Here is a 27,378-nt window from a genome sequence, read left to right as displayed (position 1 = left end):
CGGACAGTTTCGACCTCTGAATATTCCCCAAAATGTGCAACCCTAGGTCTACCGTAGCAAAAGCTTTGGCCAACTCAATGAAAATAGCAGCACAATATTGCTTAGTATCAAGGGCAATGGTGATGTCATTGAGGACCTTTAAGGTTGCAGTGACACATCCATAACCTGAGCAAAAACCAGATTGCATATCTGAGAGAATATTGTAGAAAGCCAGTCAGTTGATTATTAACACGTTTTTCCAACACTTTTGATAAACAGGGAAAAAAATAAATAGGCCTATAACAGTTAGGGTCAGCTTGATCTCCCCCTTTAAATAAAGGACAGACCATGGCTGCCTTCCAAGCAATGGGAACCTCCCCAGAAAGGAGACAGGTTAAAAAGGTCGGAGATAGGCTTTGTACGTAATAAATATAGTTTAATATAGATTTCAAGTAGTATACAATTTGTATGATTTATGGACAAACTACAGAAACATGTTTTATTGAAATAAAAAAAAATTCTAAAGAAAAGAAATTGTATAAAATGATCTGAGAAGGAGAATTTGGTGTGAAAATTGACAAAATTCAGTCAAATGTAAAATGTATTTAAAATAAGACACTTTCCCAAAAACTAGACATCTTAGTCCTCAGAATAATAGTTGCTTTTGGCAGATGCATCATGGTTTTGTAACTCAATTTTCTACAATTTTTTTGTTAACTAGTTTCATGAAAATCACCCAGGTACAACACTCTCACACACACTCAGTAATCAGGAGAATATATTCAACTGGTCTCAACATGGTATTCAGATCTAAATATAATGTATTCAAATCAAATGTATTTATAAAGCCCTTCTTACATCAGCTGATGTCACAAAATGCTGAACAGAAACTCAGACAGTATTGAGCATACAAAGGTACATATTCATTCTCATCTCATTTGGGAATGCACAAACACCATATACTTATTTTTAAAGTCTTTCTCTAAACAGTGCAAATCAAAATGTATTTGTCACATGCGCCTAATACAACAGGTGTAGTAGACCTTACAGTGAAATGCTTACTTACATGCCCTTAACCAACAATACAGTTAAGAAAATACCTACAAATAAAAGTAAATAATAATTAAAGAGCAGGAGTAAACAATAGCGAGGCTATATACAGGGGGTACCGGTTAGTCGAGGTAATTGAGGTAATATGTACATGTAGGTTGAGTTAGAGTGACTATGCATAGATAATAAACAGAGTAGAAGCAGCGTAAAAGATGGGTCCGGGTAGCCCTTTGATTAGCGGTTCAGGAGTCTTATGGCTTGGGGTAGAAACTGATAAGATACCTTTTGGACCTAGACTTGGCGCTCCTGTACCCTCTCCACTACATGCATGTACTGTAATAAACTATAGACAATTTACGGTTGACTTCACAATCTCAGTTCATCAATCACAATAAATTAAAGGATTGGGGTATAACACACACGGTGATGTTTCCTCTGACCACTGATCTAAAGTCAATGCTGCAACTACATCCAAATGTTATGGTAAAGATCCAGTGAAGATGAGCTGTTCCTAAATCAGTGTGTATATAGAGATGGCTGAGCTTGTATACCAGCTATATCACTGAACAGGTGAGTCATTATGACACTGACCTCTGATTTGCGATGATTTCAAATGGATCCTTACGATTTACAAGCGGTTTCTTTGCAATTTTATCAGTTAAAAATAGGATTTTGCGTGTCAGTTTCAAATCCCGGAAAAGGGTCCTGAAACGCTGAACAACTGGAGACCAATGGAAGAACGCGGGAAAGGAGGTCCTGCCCTAAAGGCGTGGCTTTACAGGCACGGAATGCCTGCGTCATGTTAAAACTATCCAATCCGAAACATCAGATATTAGACACCGCCAAGATTGGTTTGAGAGAAAGGATGGTAACTGCTTAAGAGGCATTTCGAGATTACTGCTAACAAAGTCAATAGACTTTGGTCGTTGTCGATTGAAAGGGGGCATTTATTAACGTGACATTCGAAAGGAGGATTTGTCTGTCTAGCTATCAAAAAGAATAGCCTACCTGCTTTAAAAGTTGGAGGTATCTTGTTATGTTAGCAAGTAAGCTAACCATTTGCATTGACCGAGTTGTCTTGCATGCTACTACTGTAGCTACTTCCCGTTGTTTATGCCAACTCGCTAGCTTGCTAATGTTGGCTAATTTATCCATCAGCTGTTCATCAAAATATTAGTCGTGTTCTTGTAACTAGCCAGTTATATAGCTGTATCTTTCGCTCGCATGTTTGTGTTAAATATTGCAGACGTAGTTAGTTAACATTTATGCCGTTTTATATTAGTTTGCAGATGAATTCTCTAAATAACGTTACCGTTATAATATCCTCAGGCAGTGGTTTGCGCTAGCAACGCTTACTCTTCCAGTCTTCGCTTTTCGACCACTTATTAATGACACGTTTTATTTTAGCTTTATTATAACTAGCTATACATTTACTTTTTATTTAATCGCCCGTGGCCTTCAAGCGCGAGTAATATTATTCATAGTTATTAGCAAGCTAGGTGACTAGCGAGGTTACTTTGAAAAGCATCCATTTTGAGATTGAGACGTGATTGACCAGAAAGCTGACTAACTGTAATTCCTAAAGGTCCATGTATGCTCCCCAATAAAAGTACATTTATCTGATGCGTGGATTATTGGGTTGCTTAGAAACCTAAATGTATTAGCTAGCTATTATTTCAGAATCACGATAATTTGGCGTCTAGTTTTGTTTCCTGTTTGGCGATAGGGATTTAGACCTCCTCTTCCTCTGTCCTCGATGCCAACAAAAACAGCCGCCGAAGAAGCAGAAGAAAAGAGTGCACTTGTAAGTGCACTTCAAGTTAAACCTTTTAATTGCTCGGTCATTCCTGCTTGCAAATGCATGTTAGCTTTTATTAGTATAACCACATAATATCAAATTGGATCAGTTTTCTTATACACAATCGTTTTGCACTCGGAATCGTCTCAAAACGTGCCTCAATGAATTAGCTAATGTTGTTAGCTAGCCTGTAATATCACTAATGTTAGGTAGATAGCTAGCATCAGTTAGTCCCTTGTGCGAGCTAGCTGGTCATCGCAGAATGTTAAATGGAAACAAATTCTCATTACAACAAGTAATCAGCCATCCAGGCACCTTTTATTGTTGTAGCTGGCTAGCAATTTCTGCTCTGCTTGTAAACTTCGTGGGGAATCTCGGGTCTAGGACGTGGTCAACACCTAACGTTAGGCCTTACAGTTTGATGAAAGTTATGATAAGATATCATAAATATTAAAACATTAATTTCTGATACTCCTCACAGCTGACCAGTCTCAGCACTTTGGAATATGCAATCGAAGTTGACTTGCAAAGATAATTTAGTCGACTAGTCATGTTTTTGTTCCTGCAATAGCGAGGTACTGTAGCCAGCTAGTGGTGCTTTTGTGCAATAGCTATGTTGCTTATAAACAGGCAGGCTTTGCTTCTTGATCAATAACGCAATCTGCTGCCTACCTTTGCAAACATGTATTGTATAATATGCAGTTCGTATAAATGTGCAATAGTTTGCCTGTGTGAAGAAAATAGTTATATCAGGGATTGTGAACTGTCCCATAACACCCATTGGCCTATACAACTGTCATACACGGGAGGGATTGAATGTATTTTTTTTAAACGCAAATCACGATTTTCTTTTTTTGCACCCCATACCAAAGCCATTCTACATTCTCCAATGCCACCCTGAAGTGATTTTAAGCAGGTTAACCCCAATTTAAAATAGTTTGTTTTCCAGCAGTGTATACTTCTATACACACAGACGGCTACAAATCCAGAGTTCTAACCAAATCAAATCACATTTTATTGGTCACATACACATGGTTAGCAGATGTTACTGCCAGTGTAGCGAAATGTTTGTGCTTCTAGTTCTGACAGTGCAGTAATATCTAACAAGTGATCTAACAATTTCACAACAACTACCTAATACACACATCTAAAGGGATGGAATAAGAATATGTACATATAAATATATGGATGAGTGATGACCGAGCAGCATAGGCAAGATGGTATAAAATAGTATATATATATGAGATACAGTATATACATATGAGATGAGTAATGTAAGATATGTAAACATTATTAAAGTTGCATTAGTTAATGTGACTAGTGATCCATTTATTAAAGTGGGCAATGATTCGAGTCTACGTAGGCAGCAGCCTCTCTGAGTTAGTGATGGCTGTTTAGCAGTCTAATGGCCTTGAGATAGAAGCTGTTTTTCAGTCTCAGTCCCAGCTTTGATGCACCTGTACTGACCTCGCCTTCTGGATGGTAGCGAGGTGAACAGTCGGGCTTGGGTGGTTGTTGTCCTTGATTAACTTTTTGGCCTTCCTTTGACATCGGGTGCTGTAGGTGTCCTGGAGGGCAGGTAGTTTGGCCCCGGGGATGCGTTGTGCAGACCGCACCACCCTCTGGAGAGCCTTGTGGTTGAGGGCGGTGCAGTTGCCGTACCAGGCGGTGATACAGCTCGACAGGATTCTCTCAGTTGTGCATCTGTAAAAGTTTGTGAGGGTTTTAGGTGACACGCCAAATTTCTTCAGCCTCCTGAGGTTGAAGAGACACTGTTGTACCTTCTTCACCACACTGTGAGTGGACCATTTCATTAGACACCCGGCTCTATCATGGTTGCTCTCTGTTTCAGGGAAGTAATTGGTGACTTATCAGAGGAGGATAATGGCCAAAGATGTGAGTCTGATCAGAGACAACCAGGTGCAGTGTTCTTCCATGCTGGTCCTGATTCAATACAGAGACCAGCTGTTGAGATTTTACTGGAATAGATGTTGATGATGGTGTCTTTCCCACAGGTTGGTCTGATGGAAACCAATGGAGAATTGAAGGTTTTCATTGACCAGAATCGGAGTCCCAGTAAAGGTGAGCAAAACAGTGTGTTGTGTTCCAGATCTGTTTCATTCAATACCGGTCTCTGTCAGGTATGTCTCAACTCAACAGCAGGGGGCAATGAGACTGCACAGATGTAGCTCATCTCGTTTTACTCCTTTGACAACATTCTGCTCATCTAATCATGGGCTTCATTATCAGACAGGTGTTCTATAGATTCTGGGTACACTCAGAATTTCCTTTGGGTCAGTAAGCTTGCATTCTATAGGGCCTCCTGTCCTCTGAAGCCATCTACCTGAGAACTGGATATAAAAAGATGCAGCCATTTTGTGGACAGTGGTTCCAAGTAACCCTAGTGTTGACTCTGTCCCCTCTCAGGTGTCCTGTCTCTGGTTGCTGTCCATCCTGTGTCAATACCCATGGCCAAACAACTACTACCTAAAACCCTGGGGCCCTCCAATGTCAACATTGCTCCACACATGGTGAGTGTGTCCGTTTCCCAGGCCCCCTATTGCGTCTACCACAGAAATATCTCAACCACAGACTTGATGACAAAGTATTTTATTTTGACACAGTGTGGTAGAGTGCAGGTTGTTATTTGCTCTCAGACATTGCAAGCACAACCTTAACTGCAAGCTCACCACTTAAATACACTTGCTGAAATCTCTACACAGTTTAAACCACACACAGAATCCATGGTCTCTAAGCCCCATCCATTATCATTGTGACGTGACCGGGGGTTGAGCCTAAGCTGATCAACCTCTGCAGTCAGCAGGATTACTCCCATCATCCCATTACATACATGGTAATATATATATATATAATATATAATGGGGAACAGCTTATGCTTCACCCGATGACCAGCCCGTAGACAGTGGAATACATCACCTACCTGGCCTGCCTCCCATAACAACTATAAGCAGGAAGTTCTCTTCACCTTATCACCCCAGAGAAGGTTCACCCCACCACAGGCACTTGGTACATTATGAGTCAGCTGCATAATGCTCTTTCCATCTTTCCTGCTGGTCTTGAGGGAGACACACTTGCCACGCCATGATGTCGAGAGTCAGTTCAGATTGCTCTGTTGTAGGTATGTGTACTGTATTTTTACTGCTTGGTGCAAAGCAAGTTGCTCTATGGGAATAATAAAGATTTTCTATTTTACTCTAAAACTAAAATGGTTGGGTCCTCTCTTCCCACCCCCCCACTCCCTGTAGGTGATTGGTACGCCCCAGAGGCCCAGTGTTTCCAGTGCCATACTTGTGAACAGCCCTCAAACACCCAACTCCCAGTTCCTCACACAGAGCCAGCCGGCCGACGCGTCGCCATGGTCCTCGGGGTGAGTCACTACCCCCCCTAAAAATAATTCTACCACACATCCTGGCAGGTCACTTAGGAGGCACCCCCTCCTCTCTGTTCATTGATAGAGAAGCTATTTGAGCACCTAGCTGGTTTTAGATGTTTAGGTATTGTGTGCGATATACCAGTGGAATCTAGAAGTAAACAGCTATTTGATCACTTCTTTGTCCACAGGAAGCGTGGTAAGAAGGGGGAGAAGAATGGCAAGGGCCTGAGACATTTCTCCATGAAGGTGTGTGAGAAGGTGCAGAAGAAAGGTGTGACCACCTACAACGAGGTGGCAGACGAGCTGGTGGCGGAGTTCAGCGCTGCAGACAACCACATCTCCCCCAACGACTCAGTGAGTTCTGAATCTGTATGCACACACTGCATAGGGCTATACCTCAGAGCAGGCAGGGGAGGTATTTATGACATCCCTTTTTCTCAGGTGGAATTCTCCATTATGACATCGCACATTCTGTCTGACTGAATAGGTCCTCATCAATAAAATGTGACAATACGGTGCAGAGTGTTCGATTTTGCTGCCGGGTGGGCAAGAAGACCCCTAGCTCTATTAAAACCATTGACAACTACGTGCCATTTTCAAGGGATTGTTATATGTAATAACTATTTGGTTTTAATATCATCTATTGAATATATCTATCAATAAAAACGTGGTCAGATAAAGCAGATGCTAAGCTACAGGACTGTTTTGCTAGCACAGACTGGAATATGTTCCGGGATTCTTCCGATGGCATTGAGGAGTACACCACATCAGTCACTGGCTTCATCAGTAAGTGCATCAATGACGTCGTCCCCACAGTGACCGTACGTACATACTCCAATTAGAAGCCGTGGATTACAGGCAACATCCGCACTGAGCTAAAGGCTAGTGCTGTCGCTTTCAAGGTGCGGAACTCTAACCTGGAAGCTTATAAGAAATCCCGCTATGCCCTCTGACAAACCATCAAACAGGCAAAGCGTCAATACAGGACTAAGATTGAATTGTACTACACCGGCTCTGATGCTCATCGATGTGGCAGGGCTTGCAAACCATTACAGACTACAAAGGGAAGCACAGCCGAGAGCTGCCCAGTGACATGAGCCTATCAGACGAGTTAAACTACTTCTATGCTCGCTTCTAGGCAAATAACACTGAAACATGCATGAGAGCACCAGCTGTTCCAGAAGACTGTGATCACGCTCTCCGCAGCCGATGTGAGTAAGACCTTTAAACAGGTTAACATTCACAAGGCCGCAGGGCCAGACGGATTACCAGGACGTGTACTGCGAGCATGCGCTGACCAGCTGGCAAGTGTCTTCACTGACATTTTCAACCTCTACCTGTCCGAGTCAGTAATACCAACATGTTTTAAGCAGACCACCATAGTGCCTGTGCCCAAGAACACTAAGGTAACCTGCCTAAATGACTACCGACCCATTGCACTCACATTGCACTTCTGTAGCCATGAAGTGCTTTGAAAGGCTGGTCATGGCTCACATCAACACCGTTATCCCAGAAACCCTAGACCCACTCCAATTTGCATATTGCCCCAACAGATTCACAGACTTTGCAATCTCTATTGCACTCCACACTGCCCTTTCCCACCTGGACAAAAGGAACACCTATGTGAGAATGCTATTCACTGACTACAGCTCAGCGTTCAACACCATAGTGCGCTCAAAGCTCATCAATAAGCTAAGGACCCAGGGACTAAACTCCTCCCTCTGCAACTGGATTCTGGAGTTCCTGATGAGCCACCCCCAGGTGGTAAGGGTAGTTAACAACACATCCGCCACGCTGATCCTCAACACAGGGGCCCCTCAGGGGTGCGTGCTCAGTCCCCTCCTGTACTCCCTGTTCACTCATGACTGCACGGCCAGGCACGACTCCAACACCATCATTAAGTTTGTCGATGACACAACAGTGGTAGGTAGGGCTGATCACCGACAACGACTAGACAGCCTATAGGGAGGAGGTCAGAGACCTGGCCGTGTGGTGCCAGGACAATAACCTCTCCCTCAACGTGATCAAGACAAAGGAGATGATTGTGGACTACAGGAAAAAGAGGACCGAGCACGCCCCCATTCTCATCGACGGGGCTGCAGTGGAGCAGGTTGAGAGCTTCAAGTTCCTTGGTGTCCACATTACCAACAAACTAACATGGTCCAAGCACACCAAGACAGTTGTGAAGGGGACACGACAAAACCTATTCCCCTTCAGGAGACTGAACATATTTGGCATGGGTCCTCAGATCCTCAAAAGGTTCTACAGCTACACCATCGAGAGCATCCTGACTGGTTGCATCAGTGCCTGGTATGGCAACTGCTCGGCCTCCGACCACAAGGCACTACAGAAGGTAGTGCGAACCGCCCAGTACATCACTGGGTCCATGCTTCCTGCCATCCAGGACCTCGATACCAGGCAGTGTCAGAGGAAGGCCCTAAAAATTGTTAAAGACTCCAGCCACCCAAGTCATAGACTGTACCGGAGCGCCAAGTCTTGGTCCAAGAGGCTTCTAAACAGCTTCTGCCAAACAAGCCATAAGACTCCTGAACAAATAATCAGATGGCTACCCAGACTATTTGCATTGCCCTCTCCCCCTCTTTTGCACCGCTGCTGCTCTCTGTTATCATCTATGCATAGTCACTTTAGTAACTCTACCTACATGTACATATTACCTCAACTAACCGGTGCCCCCACACAATTGACTCTGTACCGGTACCCCCCTGTATATTGTCTCGCTATTGTTGTTTTACTGCTGCTCTTACCTGTTGTATTCGGCGCATGTGACTAATACAATTTGATTTGATTTGAAAAGCATAGTCTGAACTATACATTTCCGGTTATTCCGCATTTATCTTTAACATCAGTCATACAGCAAGTAACTGCATGCTTTTCATGATCAGTAAACATCAGTTTACTGTTTTCAGATACGTGAGGGTAGCCTATCCATTTGGCATGTAGCTAGGTAGCTAAGCAAACAGCGTGTCATTTAGCTTGCTTCATCAGAGATTAGGCTTTTGGAAAGAGCTTGACATTGGCAAGTCCTCGTCCCGGTAAAGTTGTCAGTCGGACTACTGTCATCACCACTATAGATAGCAAACAAATATAGCCACCTAGTTCACCCCCTGAAAGTTGGCTTGTTAACTAGCCATATTGATGTGATCTGTTATTAGCTAGCTAGCCAATTTGACGTTGGCCGTCAATCAAAGTAGTCTGTCAGCAGCAATCGTGATTAAACACAGAAGAATACACACCTCTCTCTGACAGAACACCTCATTATGACATCACTCTCTCTTACAGAACTCCTCATTATGACACACCTCTCTCTGACAGAACACCTCATTATGACATCACTCTCTCTTACAGAACTCCTCATTATGACACACCTCTCTCTGACAGAACACCTCATTATGACATCACTCTCTCTTACAGAACTCCTCATTATGACACACCTCTCTCTGACAGAACACCTCATTATGACATCACTCTCTCTTACAGAACTCCTCATTATGACACACCTCTCTCTGACAGAACACCTCATTATGACATCACTCTCTCTTACAGAACTCCTCATTATGACACACCTCTCTCTGACAGAACACCTCATTATGACATCACTCTCTCTTACAGAACTCCTGCACCCTCTGACGCCCTCGACACCTCTCTCTCGACCCCAGACACCTCTCTCGACAGCTATCACTTTCTCTCAGACAGAACACATCATTGTGGCATCGCTCAGACAAAGCAAACCTCTTTATGTTGTCACAATTTCATAGACACAACAAACCTGTTTAGGAAATGACGATTCTCTGACATGGTCTTCCTCAAGCCTAATTTATTTGCGCTACTACTGCTTCAGTGTTTGGACATCGAACGTCCTCTCTCGTCCACATTCACCTCCTTGAAAACTTCTGCTGCGATTTCGGAATCAATGTGCGGACAGGAGGCTTTAGGACACTGGTTTTCTTACGAAATCGCCTCAAAAATCCATTGTAAGCTCTCTGCACACACAGGAATCAAAGTCAGAGATGAACCTCTTCCCTCTCTCCTTGTAGCATGTGTATGACCAGAAGAACATCCGACGGCGTGTGTATGACGCGCTCAATGTGCTCATGGCCATGAACATCATCTCTAAAGAGAAGAAAGAGATCAAGTGGATTGGTCTGCCTACCAACTCAGCCCAGGAGTGCCAGAACCTAGAGGTAAGTCTATGCGCGTGCGCGCACACACACACACACACACACACACACACACACACACACACACACACACACACACACACACACACACACACACACACAGTCACCTGGCCAACTATGAACTCTCCTCACTCCCCCTTTTCTCTTATGCTCTGACACCCTGTCTGCGTTCTGCTCTTCCTTTGTAGGTGGAGAGACAAAGGCGACTGGAGAGAATCAAGCAGAAGCAGTCACAACTCCAAGAGCTCATATTACAGGTGATCATAGGACAAGCCTGCCTCATAGACAACAATACAATCAATGATTTAAGGGAAGCATAAAATACAAGACCACGGGTTGACTTAACATTATTCTAACATTCTCTCCGTGATGTTCCTCTCCTGCAGCAAATAGCCTTTAAGAACCTGGTGCAGCGGAACAGACAGACGGAACAGCAGGCCAACAGACCTCCACCCCCCAACTCTCTCATCCACCTCCCCTTCATCATCATCAACACCAGCAAGAAGACAGTCATCGACTGCAGCATCTCAAATGACAAGTCAGTGACTGTGTGTGTGTTGGTGTATGTCAGTGGAAATTGATCATCAATTAAAGTAATGTAAAGACATTTTATTTTGTCCAACGTCGAGGCCATGGCAACACACCGATTGAGTTTTTCATGGTTGAATGTTTTGAATGAATTTATTCATGTTCTAACCATGCTATTATATTCTTCATTTCTTCCTCTCCCATTCTGCTGTGTTCAGGTTTGAGTACCTGTTTAACTTTGACAACATGTTTGAGATCCACGACGATATTGAGGTGCTGAAGCGCATGGGCATGGCCTGTGGCCTGGAGGTGGGCAAATGTTCCCCGGAGGACCTGAAGGTGGCACGCAGCCTGGTGCCCAAAGCCCTGGAGCCCTACGTCACAGGTCAGAGGTCATTGGGATCAGGGGTCATAGCGTATGCTTAAACTTAATGCCCAAATCATCTGTCATAGCTTGAGTCATCGAGCTACACACAATGTCTATTAAAGTAAATGAATTGGGCATTGTAAAACGCTGATCATTCGGGGTACATTGGCTATGAGAAACAAGGGCCTGTGTGGTTTTCTCTAAGGTCTATATGTGAATGTGTGTACTACTGTCTGTCACATAGAGATGGCCCAGGGTCCCATCAGTAACGTCTACATCACTGGAGGATCCTCCACCAACGGGCGGCGCAATCACGGCCAGGGCAGGTGAGTCTCTCTCCTCTTAGTCAGGCTTGCCACCGGCCCATGTAACAATTCACTGATACGCATCGGTCCCCGATTCAAATGTTTAAGATACAAGTGCATCAGTCCGCGGACCCCAACCCGATCCAAATGTAGCGGTCAGAAAATCAATACAAACGTTACGAATCAGCAGTTCACACATTTCTTTATCTCATATTACATTCTTCCTTCCAAAAATACATCATCTCTTATGACAACTGATACTTCCTCTCCTTCAGTGTCCAACTGCATGTAACTGTGTTGACAGTCATTGATCTACAAGACATTTTGCGTGCTGAACAACCTCAGGGAATACCGGTAGGCTAGTCAAACTGCACACTGTGCCCAGCTCTGCACACTGACCAACGGGAGGTAGGCGGCCTGTTCCTGATCTGGCACATTGCGCAGCAGCTTAAGCATTCAAATGATAAAATGACTTGCGTGATATTAGGCTTTATGAGTTGAGTAACAACCTGTATAATTAGTTGATTGTTATCATGCGCTGTTGAAAATGGTGTTTTACCGGAAATAAAAAGTCATCTACCGGAGCCAAGTCATCTGGCTATACCTGCTGAACGGGGCTTACAATGGATTTTATTTTGATTGTTCAGGTTCACCATCAGCAATTATTTTGGTCGTTTTTCATATGTACAGGGTTAAGTTGATCATTTCATAACGAGGACAGCAATCACTTTTGTGAGGCGCACTGCATGGCTGAAGCGAGAGGAGAAGAGATCACCACTCTCTAAAAACGTCCAAACCATTTGATTTTGAGATGGGAGGGTGGGAAATCCAGAGTTGTGCTATATATCCATTGACTATGTCATAGCTAATTTGTAAATAATAAATATTGATACGTAACTAGCTCAAACACAATCTGCAAAAATGACAAGTTAATTAGTGGGTTATGGTGATTTCAGAACCAGAGTGTGGGGACAAAATGGGCTACATTGCCCAACCTAATCCGATAGTGGTAGTGAGTGGTAGATGCTTAGTCTCCCTTATGGCTCAGCTCAGGTGCCTACATAGTACGTACACCATAGTAGTCGGCTCAGACAGATCCAGATCAGAGAGGCCCAGCTCACGAGCTTCATCAGCAGCACATTTTCATTTAGAATGGAAAATGAATGTGTTAATGCAGCAAATGTTTGTGCGATTCGTTCTCTAATCAAACTAAAACGTTTAGTTCCTGTATGGTATCGGAGCCCATGTGTCTAGATATAGTGCCTTCGGAAAGTATTCAGACCCCTTGACTTTTTCCACATTTTATTACATTACAGCCTTTATCTAAAATAAAGTAAATTGAAAATCTCAAATCTACACAAAATGCCCCATAATGACAAAGCGAAAAGAGGTTTTTAGACATTTTTGCAAATGTATTAAAAATACAAAACAGAAATACCTAATTTACATAAGTATTCAGACCCTTTGCTATAAGACTTGAAATTGAGCTCAGGTGCATCCTGTTTCCATTGATAATCCTTGAGATGTTTCTCCAACTTGATTGGAGTCCACTTGTGTTAAATTCAATAGATTGGACAGGAAAGGCACACACCTGTCTATATAACGTCCCACAGTTGACAGTGCATGTCAGAGCAAAAACCATGAGGTTGAAGGAATTGTCCGTAGAGCTCAGAGACAGGATTTTGTCGAGGCACAGATCTGGGGAAAGGTAGCAAAAAATGTCTGCAGCATTGAAGGTCCCCAAGAACACAGTGGCCTCCATCATTCTTAAATGGAAGAGTCTTGGTGGTTCCAAACTCTTCCTAGAGTTGGCTGCCAGGCCAAACTGAGCAATCGGGGGAGAACGACCTTGGTCAGGGAGGTGACCAAGAACCCGATAGTCACTGTGACAGAGTTCCTCTGTGGAGATGGGAGAAACTTCCAGAAGGACTGCCATCTCTGCAGCACTCAACCAATCAGGCCTTTATGGTAGCGTGGCCAGACGGAAGCCACTCCTCAGTAAAAGGCACATGTAGCCAGATTGGCGGTTTCCAAAATGCACTTAAAGACTCAAACCATGAGAAACAAGATTCTCTGGTCTGATGAAACCAAGATTGAACTCTTTGGCCTGAATGCCAAGCGTCATGTCTGTCGGAAACCTGGCACCATCCCAGTCTGTGATGCATGGTGGTGGCAGCATCATGCTGTGGGGATGTTTTTCAGTGGCGGGGACTGGGAGGCTAGTCAGGATCAAGGCAAAGATGAACAGAGCAAAGTACAGAGACATCCTTGATGAAAACCTGCTCCAGAGCACTCAGGACCTCAGACTGGGGCGAAGGTTCACCTTCCAAAAGGACAACGACCTTAAGCACACAGCTAAGACAACGCTGGAGTGGCTTTGGGACAAGTCTCTGAATATCCGTGAGTAACCCAGCCAGAGCCTGGACTTGAACCTAATTGAACATCTCTGGAGAGACCTGAAAATAGTTGTGCAGCGACGCTCCCCATCTAAGCTGACAGAGCTTGAGAGGATCTGCAGAGAGGAATGTGAGAAACTTCTCAAATACAGGTGTGCCAAGCTTGCAGCGTCATACCCAAGAAGCCTTGAGGCTGCAATCGCTGCCAAAGGTGCTTCAACAAAGTACTGAGTAAAGGGTCCTGAATACTTATGTAAATGTCATATTTCAGTTATTTATTTTAATTATAAATTAGCAAACATTTGTAAACCTGTTTTAGCTTTGTTGTTATGGGGTATTGTGTGTAGATTGATGAGGGAAAAAAAACATTTAATCAATTTTAGAATAAGGCTGTAACCTAACAAAATTCGGAAATAGTCAAGGGGTCTGAATACTTTCCGAAGCCACTGTAGGTATTGAATTGTCCTGAAAGGGAAAGATGCACATCCCTACAAACTCTATGACTCTCTTCTTCCCCCTCTGTATCTCTCTCTGTAGTGACAGCGGTGCAGATGGTCCCCTGGCCTCCAGCTCTAATGACTCTCACTACAGCAGCTCCCGTGTTGAGACCCCTGTGTCGTACATGGGGGATGATGACGAGGAGGACGACTTCGATGAGAACGACGATGAAGATTAACTTTCTGCCGCGCCAAGCCTCTCGAACAAGCAGTCTGTCTCTCTTTCTCGCCCTCTCTCTCTGAGTATCTCTCTCTCTCTCTGAGTATTTATCCCCCTCCAAGTATCTCTCTCTCTCTCTCTGTAAGGGGCGTTGAAGAATGTTTTTCTGGGTATGAAGGGTGTGCAGCCCTCTTCTCCTCAGAAGGGGTGGTCCTGAATCACATGATGCACATTGGCTCTCTGGGAAGTGTAGTCTATGGCTTTGGCACTGTGCATCGTGCACTGTGCATTTCTCTGTCTATTATCACCCTCTTCTTGTCAAGCCATCCCGCTGGAGAATAAAGGGAAAAGAAACATCTTCCAGACAACCCACTGCTGTTGGAGAATGTATAGTGTTCCTTATGTGTGAAATAGTTAGCTTTGTTATGTTTTGATTTCTTTGGACAGACTCAATGGTGCACCACTGTTTCAAGATGGCTACCAGTGCAACTGCCCCCAGACCGCTGGCTCAGAGACACTCACTGGATCCAAAATGTCCAGTTTAGTCGCCACAACGCCCTAAGAAAGTTTGGGACTGCCTTTCGAAAGTGTGGACACTGTTTTGTTATACCCCTCTTTTGTGGCATTGATATCAATGGGCTGGTGTGTTGGGCTAGCTTCCTCTCATTCTGTAGGCAGCTGCTTTTCTGGTCCTTATTTGTTTAAGTTTTGGAGAGCGCCCTTCCACACCATGGTAGTGTTTACAAGTGACGGGCACGAGCGAGGAAAATAACTCTCCTAGCCACGCTCCCCTATAGGAAAATGTTAAGCTTTGTGTTTGAATGATGTAAACTGATCCTATGAAGATTGTAGTTTATAACATCCTTTACAGGTCAGTGGCGGAAGGATGACCTGGACATTATTGATGTATCTAAAATGTGGGTTGTATAGGTCTGTCTCCATGGACTCCCTTCGAAGATCTCCTTTTTTTTTAACTGAACAACATGTACTGACTCTTCCAAAATACCTTTTCTGTAATCTAATATAATTTTACCAATTAAATATAGAGAATGTTTTAACAAGTTTACTTCAGTTAGTGGTTTTGTGCAGTGTTATAATCTGAAAAGCATACGGAATTTTGCACTACTCAATTGGCTTCAATAGCTGAAATAGGACTGTAATAACCTCAAATGGGTCAAACATATGACATCCTTTGGGAATTTTCCTCTGGGGAAATCTGATGGGTTGACTTGCGGTCTCTAAAGCCTTGTTCACATTGGTATTTTGAAGTAACTCAAATCCTTTTTCCTGCAGTCAACAGCCAAAAAGCACATGGAATCAGATATTTCAAGCCACATTTAAAACCACCTTTGTAGGTTTTTAGACAGTTTGGCATATCTTGTTGCTTGCTAGCTACTCTGTTGATAATTTTGACAAGAACATGTGGTAGTTAACTAGCTTGTTAATTGTTTACAATCAAATTAGAGAATATGCTGAAGGCTAGAGGGAGATATAACCATTTTGATTTCACCTTTCTGATCCTTCCATATCTATGAAGGCCAGGGCCATTCCGATGTTTCGAGAGGTGTCAATTTTAGACTGCGCTTTACTCCCTCCCTTCTTTTCTACTGTGCTGCTCCCTTGTCTTGTTCTTTAGATAACAGGTGCTGCTCTGGCCTCCATGACACAGTCTGAATACATCAGTCACAGCTTGGGCTCTCACTCTCAGCCTGAGGTATTAGGGAGTTAGTGGATAAAGGCATTACTGTCTGAAAGGTGCTGAGCCAGGTGTGTGTGAGAGATACGGGTAAAGCGCTCGGGTCAGGAGGAGGATCTTCTTGTGTCCTCTGTCCTGCTGCTGGCACTGCTCTCCTTTTCCTTTCTCTCCCGCTGTTCATCTTTCCTCTCAGCATTCCTCTCTAATCCTCCCTTTTACTGTTTCACTCCCTCTTTCTCCTCTACCACCTTTTGCTCACACTTCAACATATTTTTCGTTATCTCTTTTCTCACCCTATCCCTCCTTGCCCCCCCGCTCTCCTTCACCATGCTCTCCCTCTGAGTGTCCTCGCTGTCGGCGACAGCCTCTCTCCCTCCGTTGCCATGGATTTGGGCAGCCTGACCACGGTGGTTGCCAACTCGGCCTACATAAGCGCCCGCGGCAGCTTCGATGGCTCCAACCCGGCAGCCTCGCGTGACAAGAAGTACCACGCCCGCCTCAAGCTGCCCCATATCACCGTGTGTGAGGGCCTCCAGGAAACCCTGGACCTAACCTTTCAGTCAGTCTGCGTGGAGCAACCCATCGGCAAACGACTGTTCCGCGAGTTCCTGGAGACAGTGCCCGAATACCACGGTCCTTGCCACTTGTGGCGGGACATCGAAGAGTACGACTTAGCCGAAGACACAGACCGGGCCCAGAAGGCATCTAGGATCATCCAGCGTTACCTGGAATCCTCTGCTAAGCTCTACTGCCCCTTCCTGACCCCGGAGACCGTGACCCAGGTGAAGGATGCACAGCAGGGAGCTGGGGACACCCTCTTTTCCCAGACACTGGTCTCGGTGCTGGGCTACCTCCAGGAAGTTCCCTACACCTTCTTCCTGGAGAGCATGTACCTGAAGAGGTTCCTGCAGTGGAAGTGGCTGGAGATGCAGCCCATGGACCAAGACTGGTTCCAGGACTTCCGTGTGCTAGGGAAGGGGGGCTTCGGAGAGGTGTCTGCCTGCCAGATGAAGGCCACGGGGAAACTGTACGCCTGCAAGAAGCTCAACAAGAAGAGGCTGAAGAAGAGGAAAGGCTATGAGGTGAAAAGACGGGGTGGGAAGGAGGTCGTTTCTGAGGGTCTTTGGTGTGGTCCATCATCTCTAGTCATGTGATACTTCCTGTATGATATCAGATGATATCCCAAGAGGAAATCAGTTAATTAGAATACAGAACTCTTCTGTAGCCTATTAACGCTAGATCAAGCTGAGAGTCACAATGACTAATGACATGGAAGGGTAGTCCTACAGTGTGTGGCCAGGTGTCATACCCTCTGCGACTGTGTTAGAACCCCTGTAATCTTGAGTGAAACATTTGCCTCTGTCTTAGCCCTCTGTGTTAAACACAACACAGGGATAGAGCGATTACGGAGAGGTTTAGGGAAAAGCTGTTCTCAATGGAACTGCTGGGGAAGGTTTGTCCATGTCCTTTACAGCTAGTCCAATGCCCTGTTAAAATGCCAATCACTGATATGATTAGATAGGTGAAAGCAAGGATTCCACTTCATATACTTCAAGGATGCATTTGAAAAGTAATTGAGCAGGGCCTACTGCTGAGATACTGTATGTAATGACCATATTGTCTCCCTAACAATGGAAGTATTGGGAGCTTCCCCCAGTGGGGGGGAAGTGACTGGAGTGGATCCTCTCGCTTTGCCGCTTCCTTGCTGCCTACCGGTATGAATTTGTGAGTGATGGTTGCTATTGCCATGTTTGTCCCTCTACTCTAGGGGGCGATGGTGGAGAAGAGGATTCTTGCCAGGGTTCATAGTCGCTTCATCGTGTCACTGGCCTACGCTTTCCAGACCAAGGATGAGCTTTGCCTGGTTATGACCATCATGAATGGAGGAGACCTGAAGTACACACACACACACCTACCTACCTATGATAGATTTGTAACATGTTTGTTCCCATACTTCACATTTTAGTAATTTAGCAGACACACTTATCCAGAGCGACTTACAGGAGTAATTGGGGTTAAGTGCTTTGCTCAAGGGCACATCAACATATGTTTCACCTAGTCAGCTTTGGGGATTCGAACCAGCGACCTTTCGGTTTCTGTCCCAACGCTCTTAACCACTAGGCTACCTGCCGCCCCAGGTACCACATCTATCTGGTGGATGAGAACAACCCAGGGTTTGAGGAGCCCAGAGCCTGTTTCTACGCAGCTCAGATCATCCAGGGCATGGAGCACCTCCACCAGAAGAGAATCATCTACAGAGACCTCAAACCTGAGAACGTGCTGCTGGACAATGAAGGTACACAATGAGAGGTGTGCATGTACATACAAACACACCCACACGCATGTGATGCTTGTGTGATGTGACGCTGTCCATATGTCCTTAGGTAACGTGCGTATCTCTGACCTGGGTCTGGCAGTGGAGCTGAAGGAGAACCAGACAAAGATCAAAGGCTATGCCGGAACTCCAGGTCAGTCTCGGCTGCAGCGGCCCGACCTGGGGTTTCACGTTTAGTGTCTCCAAGAGGTTCCATATTGGCCGTTGTGACTGACCTTTGCTATCTACCCCCAGGGTTTATGGCCCCGGAGCTCCTGAAGGGGGAGAAGTATGACACCTCGGTGGACTATTTCACCCTAGGGGTCACACTGTTTGAGTTTATGGCCGCCAAGAACCCCTTCAGGGAACGCGGAGAGAAGGTAACCTGCTCTATCCCTCCTCCCTTTCATCCCTTCACACTGAAAGTGCAAACTGGATAACAGTGTAGGTCGTCAATTCTGGTCGTGTAGAGCCACTGGTGTCTGAAGGCTTTCGTTCCATCCCAGCACTTACACACCTGTCTTTGATTCTTCCTTCAAAGGCCATCATTATTTGAATCAAGGGTGTGTCTGTGCAGGGCTGGAACAAAAGCCTGCACACCCAGTTGGTTTATGGCTTTGATGTACTGTAGCTAACCTGCAGTCATCTTCTGGTCAGGTTGAGAAGGAGGCACTAAAGGAGCGCATCATGACCGGGACTGTGGTCTACCCAGAGACATTCAGTGAGAACGCCAAGTCCATCTGCTCTGCGCTGCTGGAGAAACAGGTGGACAAGAGACTAGGTTTCAAGGACGGGACCTGTGATGAGATCAGGACACACCCCTTCTTCAGCGCCATCCACTGGACGAGACTGGATGCAGGTACGAACTGCTATTTCTAAGTGCTAACTGAACCAAATGTTAAGTTGTGTATTTGGGCCATGATCATTTTGCTGTGTCACACTCTACAGTTGCCACACAGACAGACTCCCAATCAGAAGCACACCATCCCTTCTTCTGAAGTTCACTCAGTAAGAGTCTCTCTAACCCCCTCCCTCTCTCCTACAGGCATCCTGCCCCCTCCGTTTGTCCCTGACTCCAAGGTGGTCTACGCCAAGGACCTGGATGACGTGGGGGAGTTCTCCTCGGTGAAGGGGGTGGGGCTGGACGACCCCGACCGCGTGTTCTTTGATGAGTTCTCCTCTGGGAACATTGCCATTCCCTGGCAGGAGGAGATGATTGAGACAGGGATCTATGGTGAGCTCAACGTGTGGGGACCCGCAGGCACCATACCCAACGACCTGCGCAGGGAGTCCATCTTGGAACAGCCCAAGTCATCCACCTGCTGCTTAGCGTGATTGTCTCTTTGGAACAACGAAGAAGGGAGCTCAGACGTTCCGGATCAGACCAACCGTAGCTCTTTGAGGTGATGTTGTGTTTAGTACACGCGGAAGCGCTGCCAACTGAATATTTTTTTGAAGGCTTTACGTTTAGAGTAGAACAATGAGAGAAACTGTAAAAAAAAAACATACACCTCAAAGGGCATTGATGGGAAAATGCGTCGCCATCGTGACAACAACACCTGGACCCAGACAAACACTCAAGACAGTCCAGAACAGCAAATCAGGTTCTACACAATAACGTTGCCATGGAGATGGAACTCCTGAGTGGCATGGCGTTCTGACTGCTCATTGGTTGAGATTGAGAGACTGTTCCGCTGCTCTTAGAGTGAAACTGTTAGATGGACTTTGGACCTTTGTACTTCAGTTGGGCCCAGCAATAGATATTCTGAATTCTCAAAGCATACTGACAGATCATTTAGCATCATCAAGATATAAGTGTGGTGGTGTGTGTGTGTGTGTGTGTGTGTGTGTGTGTGTGTGTGTGTGTGAGATGCTTTCTGATTCTGCTCACTATAACACTAGTGAAATGTGCTAAGAAACACGAAATCTTGCAGTTCTCTAAATATGTCAATATACACTGAGTCTATCAAACATCAGGAACACCTTCCCAATATTGAGTTGCACCGCCCCACCCCTTGCCCTCAGATGAATGAACTCATGAACCGCATGAATGACCGCATGAACTCTACAAGGTATCACAGGGATCCACAGGGATGCTGGCCCACGTTGACTCCAATGCTTCCCACATTTGTGTCAAGTTGGCTGGATGTCCTTTGGGTGGGAGGACCATTCTTGTTACATACGGGAAACTGTTGAGCGTGAAAAACCCAACAGCGTTGCAGTTCTTGACACAAACTGGTGCGCCTGGCACCTACTACCATACCCTGTTCAAAGGCGCTTATTTTTTTTGTCTTGCCCATTCACCATCTGAATGGCACACATACACAATCCATGTCTCAGTTGTCTCTAGGCTTAAAAATCCTTCTTTAACCTGTCTCCCCCCTTCATCTACACTGATTTGAAGTGGATTCTAACTTTGGAAAGAGCAGTTGTTAATGTTTTGTATGCTCAGTGTAAGAGCTTACCTTCTTGAACTAGTCTGTTTTCATGTATAGTGGAAAAGGGTTTGTTTACCATTATCGTAAATGCAGGTGATACTGTCTCTAGTAGATGTCTATATAGTAACTTTCAGAATATCTGTGTTGATGCCAATGCAGACTATGCGTAAGTAGCGAGAAATGAACACATTTTTCACACTGTAGTGCAAATCAAATTTATTTACAAAACATTTGTCAATGTATCAAATGTATGAAAAAATATTGGTAGATAAAATTGCATTTTGAAAAGTCACATGGTTTAGATTCATTTTGGTTTCTGTGTTTTTTGCAGGACACGGGTGGAAAATATAATGTCGCTCACAGCAATGTCCTTGAAACCCAGAATCTGCTTTTGTTGTGTCTAATAATAGTGTGTGTTGGTGAGGTGAATGTACCCACACAATGGGCTCCAGGCAGTCTGTAGTGAGCTCCTGTTTCATTCATCCACAGTGGAGAACAATTTCTCTTCTTTCTCTTTCTCAACACTTTTCCACAGAGTCTCCTCTACTCCCTGGTCTCTCCATTCTATCCCCTCTCCTCTCTTCACTCTCGTGCCGTGGCCTTGTAGATCATCACGTCTCCCTCCTTTAGCTCTGTCATCAGTGTTGTATCAAAACAACTCTTAAATCTCTCTGTGAACTTCAGGTCTGACTGGAACCTTACCTTATTGGCCCACATCAGTGTGGTGCCACTTCCTGGTTTGCAGAAGTGGTGCATGGTCGCTAGCAACTCCTCCAGGTAGTTGTGGTGATACACTACATCGGCTGCCAGCACGTAGTCATAGTGACAGGAAGTGCTGGGGAAGTCTTTCTCAAGGTCGTGACCCCAGGTGAGGGCAGTCACCTGGGGCGTGTAGCGGCAGCGGCCCTTGGAGTTCCGAGAGAGGTTAAAGGTCAGGTTGGGAATGATTTCGGGCAGGTCGGTGGCTGTTACCCAGGCACCTGGAAAACAGGACACAAGGGGAACAGTCAGTTAGGGAAATGTAATCAGTCTGTCAAACCATATCACCAACTGACAGACTCATCTAGTAGACTGGCCATGGGCCATTATACAGTTAGCCAGACTGAAAAAGAGACAGATGGACAGACTCACCCAGTAGACTAGCCACAATAGACAGTAAGCCTGTCCCTGCTCCAATCTCCAGTACTGCTTTATCCAGGAAATTCACCTGCTGCCGGTTATTCTCCAGGAACTGACTCAGAGCCACCGCCTACCCATGCACACGCACAAACACATCCTCGTCATCATCAGCAGCAACCGCATTATTATCATCATCACTGCCAGCAACCATGATCAGTCAATATGAATTAAAGGCCCAGTGCAATCAAAGTTCTGTTTTTGCTGTGCTTTATATCATATCGCACAACAGCTGATGAAACTAACACTGTAAATGTGTGCTGATTGAAAATAAAATCTACGTGGGAGTTTCTGCTTTCCATGGTGACATCACCATGCAGTAAATTGGTTAATAGACCAACAGAGTGCCGAACCTCTCTGCCAATAACAGCTTCCACTCCCCACGAAGACCACTCCCAGACAGTCCTAGCTAAATTGTTGCTTGAGAAATATACTGAACAAATATATAAACGCAAGTGTCAAAGATTTTACTGAGTTAGTTCATATAAGGCAGGATTCCCAAACTGTGGTACGTACGCGCAATGCCGTCATGGGTACGGCAAATAAAAATCTGATAAAAAAAATATATATATATATATATATAATATATATATATATATATATATATATATAATAAAGGGAACACTTAAACAACACAATGTAACTCCAAGTCAATCACACTTCTGTGAAATCAAACTGTCCACTTAGGAAGCAACACTGATTGACAATAAATTTCACATGCTGTTGTGCAAATGGAATAGACAACAGGTGGAAATTATAGGCAATTAGCAAGACACCCCCAATAAAGGAGTGGTTCTGCAGGTGGGGACCACAGACCACTTCTCAGTTCCTATGCTTCCTGGCTGATGTTTTGGTCACTTTTGAATGCTGGCGGTGCTTTCACTCTAGTGGTAGCATGAGACGGAGTCTACAACCCACACAAGTGGTTCAGGTAGTGCAGCTCATCCAGGATGGCACATCAATGCGAGCTGTGGCAAGAAGGTTTGCTGTGTCTGTCAGCGTAGTGTCCAGAGCATGGAGGCGCTACCAGGAGACAGGCCAGTACATCAGGAGACGTGGAGGAGGCCGTAGGAGGGCAACAACCCAGCAGCAGGACAGCTACCTCCGCCTTTGTGCAAGGAGGAGGAGCACTGCCAGAGCCCTGCAAAATGACCTCCAGCAGGCCACAAATGTGCATGTGTCTGCTCAAATGGTCAGAAACAAACTCCATGAGGGTGGTAAGAGGGCCCGACGTCCACAGGTGGGGGTTGTGCTTACAGCCCAACACCGTGCAGGACGTTTGGCATTTGCCAGAGAACACCAAGATTGGCAAATTCGCCACTGGCGCCCTGTGCTCTTCACAGATGAAAGCAGGTTCACACTGAGCACGTGACAGCCTGGAGACGCCGTGGAGAACTTTCTGCTGCCTGCAACATCCTCCAGCATGACCGGTTTGGCGGTGGGTCAGTCATGGTGTGGGGTGGCATTTCTTTGGGGGGCCGCACAGCCCTCCATGTGCTCGCCAGAGGTAGCCTGACTGCCATTAGGTACCGAGATGAGATCCTCAGACCCCTTGTGAGACCATATGCTGGTGCGGTTGGCCCTGGGTTCCTCCTAATGCAAGACAATGTTAGACCTCATGTGGCTGGAGTGTGTCAGCAGTTCCTGCAAGAGGCAGGCATTAATGCTATGGACTGGCCCGCCCGTTCCCCCAGACCTGAATCCAATTGAGCACATCTGGGACATCATGTCTCGCTCCATCCACCAACGCCACGTTGCACCACAGACTGTCCAGGAGTTGGCGGATGCTTTAGTCCAGGTCTGGGAGGAGATCCCTCCGGAGACCATCCGCCACCTCATCAGGAGCATGCCCAGGCGTTGTAGGGAGGTCATACAGGCACGTGGAGGCCACACACACTACTGAGCCTCATTTTGACTTGTTTTAAGGACATTACATCAAAGTTGGATCAGCCTGTAGTGTGGTTTTCCACTTTAATTTTGAGTGTGACTCCAAATCCAGACCTCCATGGGTTGATAAATTGGATTTCCATTGATTATTTTTGTGTGATTTTGTTGTCAGCACATTCAACTATGTAAAGACAAAAGGATTTAAAAAGATTTCATTCATTCAGATCTAGGATGTGTTATTTTAGTGTTCCCTTAATTAAAAAAATAAAGGGATATATATATATTTTTTTTTATTATTGTTTTCTTCACTTTTTCAAACAGCGCATTTATATTTTCCAATGGGGCTATACATTTGGGTGAGTATTTTTTCTCGCCTGAGTAGCCTCGTTTCACTGCCAAAAAGAAAATTCAACCGTCTAGTGTTCAGCCAAATTTTTTTATTTTTATTTCACCTTTATTTAACCAGGTAGGCCAGTTGAGAACAAGTTTACAACTGCGACCTGGCCAAGATAAAGCAAAGCAGTACGACGACAAAAACAACACAGCTACACATGGGATAAACAAACGTACAGCCAATAACACAATAGAAAAATCTATATACAGTGTGTGCAAATGTAGTAAGAAATAACAACACAATGTCAAATACAGGTAGCCTAGTCAAATAATTAATATCAAATCACATTAACCATTACTCTCTCGCGGGAAACTTTCACTCTCGCGCAGACATTTCGAAACATGACAATTTGAAAAATAAGCCACAGGAGTTTTTTGAGCGAGAATAAAGGTGACTTTTGAGTAGTAAGACATTTATAAAAGCAACAGATACCATTACTAAGAAGTGGCTAGAAGTGTCTTATATGGTGAGCTACCGAGTGGCTAGGACAGGCAAGCCCCATACTATTGTGGAGGACTTAATACTTCCTGCTGCCGCGGATATGGCTGGTACAATGCGGGGGGGAAAGGCCCCAAAAACACTATACAGACAATCTCTTCATCAAACAACAGTTTCACAACACATCAGTGACATGGCAGGAGATGTTTTGAAACAATTATTGCTTCACATACAAGCCAGTGAATTCTATGTGTTACAGCTGGATGAGTCAACAGACGTGGCGGGCCTGGCACAGCTCCTGGTATATGTCTGTTACGTTTCTGGGGGGTCAATTAAGAAAGACATCCTCTTCTGCAAACCACTGGAAACCAGGACAACATGAGAGGATATTTTTAAACTACTGGACATCTTTGTGACATCAAATGGACTTTGGTGGTCAAGTTGTGTTGGTATCTGTACTGATGGTGCAAAAGCCATGACAGGGAGACATAGTGGAGTGGTAACGTGCGTGCAAGCAGTTTCTCCCGACACCACTTGGGTACACTGCAGCATCCACCGAGAGGCTCTTGCTGCCAAGGGAATGCCTGACAGCATGAAATATGTTTTGAACACTATAGTGAAAATGGTTAATGTTGTTAAAGCAAGGCCCCTGAACTCTCGTGTATTTTCTGCATTATGCAATGATATGGGCAGCGACCATGTAGCGCTTTTACAACATACAGAAGTGAGCTGGTTATCAAGGGGCAAAGTATTGAAAAAAAATTTAAATGAGAGACGAGCTTAAAGTTTTCTTAGACAATTATTTTCACTTGTCTGACCACTTGCATGATGATGAGTTTCTCACACGATTGGCCTATCTGGGTGATGTTTTTTCTCTCCTGAATGATCTGAATCTAGGATTACAGAGACTCTCCGCAACTATATTCAATGTGCCTGACAAAATTGAGGCTGATTTAAAAAGTTGGAGCTCTTCTCTTTCTGTATTAACAAGGACACCACACAGGTCTTTCCATCATTGTATGATTTTTTGTATGCAAATGAACTCAAGCTTACAGACAATGTCAAATGTGATATAGTGAAGCACCTCAGTGAGTTGGGTGTGCAATTACGTATGTACTTTCCAGAAACGGATGACACAAACAACTGGATTCGTTATCCCTTTCATGCCCTGCCTCCAGTCCACTTACCGATATCTGAACAAGAGAGCCTCATCGAAAATGCAACAAGCTGTTCTGTGAAAATGGAATTTAATCAGAAGCCACTGCCAGATTTCTGGATAGAGCTGCGCTCAGTGTTTCAACATTTGAGAGTGTGCTGACCCTTGTGCTAGAGGTGGTACGCAGCTGGAGGTTGAATGTTTGAAGGGGTACGGGACTATAAAAAGTTTGGGAACCACTGATATAAGGAAATCAGTCAATTGAAATAAATAAATTAGGCCCTAATCTATGGATTTCACATGAATGGGCAGGGGCACAGTCATGGGTGGGTCTGGGAAGGCATAGGCCCACCCACTTGGGAGCTAGGCCGACCCACGGGGAGCCAGGACCCACGGGGAGCCGGGCTTTATTACAGACAGAAATACTTCTCAGCACCCTCTGATGCATTTCCTTTAAGTTCAATCATCATGTTACTGAGTGTCTTTTGAACTCACCCCTGGCCAGACAAGGGCGCCATAGGAGTCCAGAGACTCTCTGATGCAGATTTCATGACCAGCAATAAGGAAAAACTCCTTCCCCAGGGTGTAGGAAACACTGGACTCAATGGCCATCTGCTTACAGTCAGACACCACTGTAGAAGACAGGACCACAACACAACCAGGTACACTACACACCACACTGGACAGCCAACTGTTAATAACCACTACTCCACACGGTCACAGCATAACTAAGATGGACTGTTACACACAACAGCATCAGAACCACAACACAACCACACTGGACTGCTAATATAATTGACCGTGACCACTAGAACACATTCACCATTCCTTACGGTTAGGGTTAGGAAACCGCTGCTTGCGTTCATCTCGTGTTCCATTTTCCATCACCTGTGGTCTCTCTTCTTCTTCCTTGTTCTCACCCGGCTCTCCATCTGTCCTCTCCTTCTTGGGATCCTCTTGGTCTGGCTGTTTTACTGTAGAGGGGCTCTCCATCGCCACAGAACACTGTCGACATTAGACGAAACTTTAGTTGACCTTGTGTGTGCGTCCATCCGTACATGTGTGTAAATACTGTATTGGTTAGGCTACATGTTACATGTGTGTAAATCCAGCCAAGGAAGCTTAGACTGGGCTATGATGAACTGGGCTCTTTTCCCTTATCTCCCCTGGGTCTGGTTGTCTGGGTTCGGGCCCAGAGAAATACTT

General features: G+C 45.0%; 3 protein-coding genes across 5 annotated transcripts; 2 read left to right on the top strand and 1 right to left on the bottom strand.

Annotated features, from left to right (window-relative positions):
• Positions 1–1,854: 1,854 nt before the first annotated feature.
• On the top strand, positions 1,855–15,739 carry LOC106586764 (transcription factor Dp-1). 3 transcript variants are annotated; one of them, XM_014174372.3, is made up of 12 exons: positions 1,932–2,833; positions 4,680–4,723; positions 4,843–4,909; positions 5,255–5,358; positions 6,094–6,215; positions 6,410–6,575; positions 10,277–10,423; positions 10,609–10,677; positions 10,807–10,958; positions 11,167–11,333; positions 11,560–11,641; positions 14,554–15,739. In XM_014174372.3, the coding sequence occupies exons 2-12, from the start codon at positions 4,712–4,714 to the stop codon at positions 14,690–14,692; spliced, it is 1,227 nt and encodes a 408-aa protein (XP_014029847.1). In that variant the 5' UTR covers positions 1,932–2,833; positions 4,680–4,711; the 3' UTR covers positions 14,693–15,739. The 3 variants fall into 3 exon arrangements, with proteins under 3 accessions (XP_014029845.2, XP_014029847.1, XP_014029846.1); XM_014174370.3 differs by lacking the exons at positions 1,932–2,833; positions 4,680–4,723 and adding an exon at positions 1,855–1,897; XM_014174371.3 differs by lacking the exon at positions 4,680–4,723 and having other exon boundaries at positions 1,933–2,833.
• A 133-nt stretch (positions 15,740–15,872) lies between these two features.
• grk1a (G protein-coupled receptor kinase 1 a) lies at positions 15,873–21,413 on the top strand. The gene is made up of 7 exons (XM_014174369.3): positions 15,873–17,451; positions 18,138–18,265; positions 18,508–18,665; positions 18,754–18,837; positions 18,939–19,063; positions 19,341–19,542; positions 19,729–21,413. The coding sequence occupies exons 1-7, from the start codon at positions 16,753–16,755 to the stop codon at positions 20,016–20,018; spliced, it is 1,686 nt and encodes a 561-aa protein (XP_014029844.3). The 5' UTR covers positions 15,873–16,752; the 3' UTR covers positions 20,019–21,413.
• Positions 21,414–21,499: 86 nt separating this feature from the next.
• LOC106586737 (methyltransferase-like protein 21E) lies at positions 21,500–27,165 on the bottom strand. Its single transcript, XM_082969240.1, has 4 exons — positions 27,006–27,165; positions 26,668–26,804; positions 22,253–22,370; positions 21,500–22,101 (listed from the first exon to the last, which is right to left on the bottom strand). Exons 1-4 carry the CDS (start codon positions 27,163–27,165, stop codon positions 21,704–21,706), a joined length of 813 nt encoding a protein of 270 aa, XP_082825366.1. The 3' UTR covers positions 21,500–21,703.
• Positions 27,166–27,378: the final 213 nt, after the last annotated feature.

This window comes from Salmo salar, chromosome 25 (assembly GCF_965601325.2).
Source record: "Salmo salar chromosome 25, fSalSal1, whole genome shotgun sequence".
Lineage (NCBI taxonomy): Eukaryota > Metazoa > Chordata > Actinopteri > Salmoniformes > Salmonidae > Salmo > Salmo salar.
This window is presented reverse-complemented; position numbering and strand designations above follow the sequence as displayed.